A 5,672-nucleotide genomic window follows, 5' to 3' on the forward strand; every position below is an offset into this window, starting at 1 on the left:
AAGTTTTGCCATGCGAGCCTGACACTCAAATAAAGTCAGATATAATCAAATATCCCTGTATTATGAATCAAATTTTTCGTAAGATTAATTTAGACCGGGTCGGTTTTCATTATTTTCGCTTCGGTTCGAAGCAACACTAACCGTTTCTTCAGCACTAGTCATTTTTAATTTCTCTAATTCGTACATCCGTTCTTCTCTAACTATAGCTCTAGCATTTTCTTCATCTTCAGCTTTTCTAACCCTAGCTTTAACTTCAGCGGTTTCGCGTTCCTGAACGATAACTTCCGATTTTTAACAAAATCCTCTTCAAAATCTGGTGAACTCTTAATCTTTCTGGATATGTTTATTACTCTATCAGCAGGGGTAATTTCGATCGCTAATTCGTGAGCTAACTTAGTCAAATCTACTTTCCTAAATTTTTCCAATAAAGCCATTTTCTCTCTTTTTCTGTTAAATGAAATAGGAAATTCAACAATTGTATAAGAAACTAAATCTATACCCCCAATTTCAAAAGAAAAACTTACAACTAAAATATCATTAAATCTGAATTTTTTTTGCTTTAACTTTTCACATGTATTGTATACTGAAATTTACTTTCTTATTCAACAGGACAAAAATACACAACACAATTAGAAAATATATCACAATCAATTTTTCTTCCGATTCGCATGAAAATATTCTACCATTAATTTCAGTTCAGTTAAACACAATAAATAGTTTCTCAATAAAGTTTTGATTAAAGTCGATACTATTATCACCGAAACAAAAATACTCTTACCCTCGTGAACTTTTGAATCTAGTACTTAAATCCACAATACAATCAAACAATTTTGCATAGCTCAGAAATGATAAATAAATACACAATTAATCTACAAATCCAAATTAAGATCTTAAATTTAATTTCACCTCAGTGCATATGAATTTCCTAAATTTTTTGAAATAATTCCTTTATTTTTTTCTAAAACCTGATAATTGTCGCTGAAAGTAGAAAATAAAAAAAGCTTACCGTTTTGTAGATTGCTGGCCATTCTACTGTCTTCCTTGGAGCTGATTTCTCCAAAAAGAGCTGGATGCTCTGGGCTGGTACTTCCGCAGGCTCCTTCTAACGTAGGCACTTAACAGTTTCATCGGCCTAGAAATCTTTTGGATCCGGAATGGAAGTCAGTGATGGATACTGCGCAAATTCCTATATCAAACATCTCCTCACCTTGATGTTGTGACTGTTTTCTCGAACTGGATATCTGGGATTGAAACACGCGTCTAGTTATCTAATGATAGATACTGCGCAAAGTTCTATTTTTTACCGTTGCCACCAATTAATACAAGGCTGTAATATATTGATCTAGATCCATGAAATAAGAGAGTAGCGTGACAAAATAATTTTTTCATTTACAGCCTTATGTATTGACAAAGAAAAACTTGTTCTCATCTAGCTTAATATTATCAACAAAAATCAAATAACAGTTCAATCACGAAATAGTTTTTAAATCAAATCGAAGAATAAGCCACCAAAAAATCCACTGACACGCTGTTATCCCTCAAAACTGCTACTACAGGAATGCTTCAGAAATCCACTGATCTTTATCCGGTAGACTCTAACATACAAACCGGAATCGCACGAAACTTCTCAAAAAAATCAGGCATAATATTTCCGCACTCCGAAGTCTCTACGGATTCTAATTCGAAGTCTTTCTATTCTTCTCATCTGGGGAAAAAAAATCCGCATTTTTATTTCATCATATATCCGCCGCCGATTTTATCATTAGTGAATTTGAATTCCATATCACCCAATAACTGCTCAGCAACACTTCCTCAATGGTCTGAATCCGATTGCGGTAGTGTTTGTTAAGGAATCATCTTTGTGGCCGAAAGCTTGTTGAGCATATGTCAATTACAAGCAATTCGCAGCTAATCCAGAATAAAGAGCTCCTCAATTTGAAACTTAACGACAATGGTTGCTTGTGGCTGATCGGTTCTTGTTGAATTGAGGAGTCTGTACATAAGAGAAAAAAAAGTTTAGCATCTGGGTGTTTTGACGTTTTTCTCCCTTAAAGACATGATGAATACCTTTGAAATGACGGTATACTCAACTATTTTCCCACATCTGGATATAGTAAGAATTGAACAAACACAATGATTCTTCTAGTAAAAACGATTCACATCTGTAGGTCCGTACGCACTTAACTACGAGTGAGAAAACGGGAGACATTACTTCTGACCTGAATGCTCTTATTCATGTGAGGAAAAAGGAGAAAATTTTCCAACGTTGACATCTTTCCCAAAAGATTTTTTTTTGTGTGTGTGTGTGTGTGTGTGTGTGTGTGTGTGTGTGTGTGTGTGTGTGTGTGTGTCCTTCATTATCATCGGAGATTTCAACATTAGGCACCCTGTAATTGGCGCTTCCTGTTTTACCAGTTGTTGCTGATGGATTTCTTTCTAGGTTTTAGAAAATGACCTCTGTAATTCTCTACAAATAATTACTCATTTCTTTCTGGTGAATACCATTTTATTTCGGACACATTTTTTGTGCCACTTCATGTAGACTGTTACAGATTAGGACACCTCTCACAGTTGGATGCCTCGTCTCCTCTCAGAATATTTCTTACGCACACTACGTTCTGATACAAAAAAAAGGAATTAACAGAACTTTGTACTCAACAGATACGCCATCTATCGGCGTGAAGCTGTAACATACTCCCCACCTTGAAACCAAAAGGTTTCAAGACATTACAATGTTCAATAACATAAACAATATTAAAACTTTTACACAAAGCTAGTAAAAAACACACAATATACATAATAATCAACATCTTTAAGAAATAACAATCAAAACTTACAAATTTTAACATTAAATATTACAAATTAATTATGTTCCATAGGCAATGCACAAATTTTAGAAATGGCTCTTTTACAAGTACTAGACTGTGTTTTAATCTTAACAACACGAATTTTCTTATCATCACCATAATAAATTTTAATTATCCTACCCATAGCCCATTTATAACAAGGCAAATTAACTTCAATTAATAACACTAAATCTCCTAATTTTGCATTATTTTTGTCAAACATCCATTTAGATCTCTGTTGTAATTGACTTAAATAATTACGATGCCAAAATTTCCACATACATTGTACAAGTCTAGTTACCTTTTGCCATCTCTTGAGATGACTCTCTTTTAAATTTGTCAAATCAGAAACAATTTCTATATGGACAGCTTTAAAACAAAAACATACAAATATAAATTTTTTATAAAGCACCTTTACGCTGAGCCTTATTCTTAATATAAAACGGCCCACAGAAATCGGCACCAGCACAATTAAAAGCAAAATCTGGAGACACTCTTTCCTTGGGCAAATTGCCTATGATTTGAGAAAGTGCAATTGGTTGGGCTTTGAAACAAATGATACATTGATGAACGATTTTTCTGCAGCTATTACGTCCATTTAGAGGCCAAAATTTTTCTCTAACAAGATATAGCAAGGAAGAAGCACCAACATGTAAATATTTATTATGAAAATGTTCTATTATAATTAAAGTTAATCTATGGCTTTTTGGCAAAATTATTTCATGCTTTTTATTAAAATTAAAATTACTATTACCCAACCGTCCTCCGACTCTTAACAATCCTTTAGAATCCAAGAAAGGATTCAAAGTTTTTAATTTACTACCAGGAGGCACACAGTGGTGTTTTTGGAGACTACTGACGTCTTTGGCAAACTCTTGGATTTGGATATTTTTAATTAAAAATGTCTCTGCATAGTTCAATTCCTCAGCATTCAGTGGACCTGTTGTCTTCTCTGCTTCTTTTAGATTCTTGACAAACCTGAAAACATAACTTAAAATACGAACAATTTTACTATAATTATTACTTATATCTAGTATGCACTGTAAAAAACTAGGAATATTACAAATGGAAAGATTAATCATAGGATCATTATTCAGTTCAGAGTTCCTTGCAGTTCTTTTCACCTCAAGAAGATATTCATCATCTGAGACACCAGGATCGTCATTGAAGTTTGGACAGCTACTAGATGAAAGAAAAGACGGTCCATTCCACCAAATGTCCAACTGTTGGATCTTTGAAGGGAAAACTCCTCGTGATATCAAGTCCGCAGGATTCTCAGCAGTATTTACATAATGCCATTGGAAGTTCTTAGTATACTCTTGAATCCTAGCGACTCGATTAGCCACAAAAGTTTTCAACGATGTAGGTGGAGTTTTGATCCAAGCAAGCACCACAGTGGAGTCCGAGTAAAAATGTACTCCATCAATGTCTAGTTGCAAGGATGACAGAACCTTAACGGTAAGCTTGGAAAGCAAATCCGCTGCACACAGCTCCAAACGTGGGATACTAATTTCTTTGATGGGAGCCACTCGAGATTTGCTGCATAAGAGTGACACCGTTATTTCACCAGACCTTAACAAAGACCTGGTGTAGACAGCACAACCATATGCATTTTTCGAAGCATCTCCGAAGCCTATCAGGTCTACTTTCAGAACTTTAGAACATAATACATGACGATCTATGTTTAAATCTTTCAATTGACTCGGTTCAGAACTAAATTTTCCCCACTCTCTATTTAAGTGCAAGGGAACTTCATCGTCCCAATCAATTCTCAAAATCCACAACTTCTGCAAGAACATCTTCGCTGTGATTATCAAAAGGTCCTAAGAGGCCTAAAGGATCAAACAATCTGGATATGTCCGATAGCATTGTACTTTTTGTTGCAGGTCTCACAATTTTTTTGAACACTAAAACTAAATGTATCCTTTTCAGGATTGAATTGTAATCCCAAAGTTTTTAAAGTTGCTGAGTTGGGGTTATCAAAATTGTATTCTCGGTCCGACGTTGGTACATTTTGTAACAAAACAGGATTATTTGAGCTCCATTTGTGAAGCTCCATACCAGCTGATTTTAACAAATGTATTATCTGGTCTTGTAGTTCAATGGCAGAAGATAAATCCTCTGTACCACTGAGTATATCATCGACGTAAAAATCTTGGCCAGCAGCAGCGGCTAAAGGATAGTTGTTCTGCTCATCACAGCATATTTGTTTTAGTACTCTGGTCGCCAAGTAAGGAGCGCATTTGGTTCCGTAGGTAACAGTGAGCAACTTAAATACACGTAAATTCTCTTCCTCTAAATCCTTCCATAAAATACATTGTAAATCACACTGGTCTGGATGTATCCAAATTTGACGATACATCTTTTTTATATCGGCGGTGAAAACTATAGAATGTTTTCGAAATCTCAACAAAATAGCGAACAAATCATCTTGGACAACAGATCCTGAATACAAATTATCATTAAGCGATTGTCCAGATGACGTTGCCTCTGATGCGTTAAAAACAACGCGTAATTTTGTAGTACTACTTTCTGGCCTAAAAACGCCATGATGAGGCATAATATACCTTGGAGTTTCGCAAGTTGCCTGCATATGCCCCAAATTCTCATACTCAGTTAAAAATTCGCTGTATAGTTGCCTATACTCTGGTTCTCTCTTCAAACGTTGCCAAAGTGAATTAAATCTTTTAGTAGCAATGTGTTTTGATTCGCCTAAACATGGGGGGTCTATTTTAAACGGCATTTTAACAACATAGCTTCCATCGTCATTTCTGAAATGTGTTTTCATGAAATGATCTTCACATATTAAACTCTCATCATTTTGTA

General features: G+C 35.0%; 1 protein-coding gene across 1 annotated transcript; it reads right to left on the bottom strand.

Moving 5' to 3' along the window:
• Positions 1 to 3,770: 3,770 nt before the first annotated feature.
• Positions 3,771 to 4,645, bottom strand: LOC129959186 (uncharacterized). The gene is made up of 2 exons (XM_056072008.1): positions 3,971 to 4,645; positions 3,771 to 3,824 (listed from the first exon to the last, which is right to left on the bottom strand). The coding sequence occupies exons 1-2, from the start codon at positions 4,643 to 4,645 to the stop codon at positions 3,771 to 3,773; spliced, it is 729 nt and encodes a 242-aa protein (XP_055927983.1).
• Between the last annotated feature and the right edge of the window lie 1,027 nt (positions 4,646 to 5,672).

The sequence above is a fragment of the Argiope bruennichi genome, chromosome X1 (assembly GCF_947563725.1).
Source record: "Argiope bruennichi chromosome X1, qqArgBrue1.1, whole genome shotgun sequence".
In the NCBI taxonomy this organism is placed as follows: domain Eukaryota; kingdom Metazoa; phylum Arthropoda; class Arachnida; order Araneae; family Araneidae; genus Argiope; species Argiope bruennichi.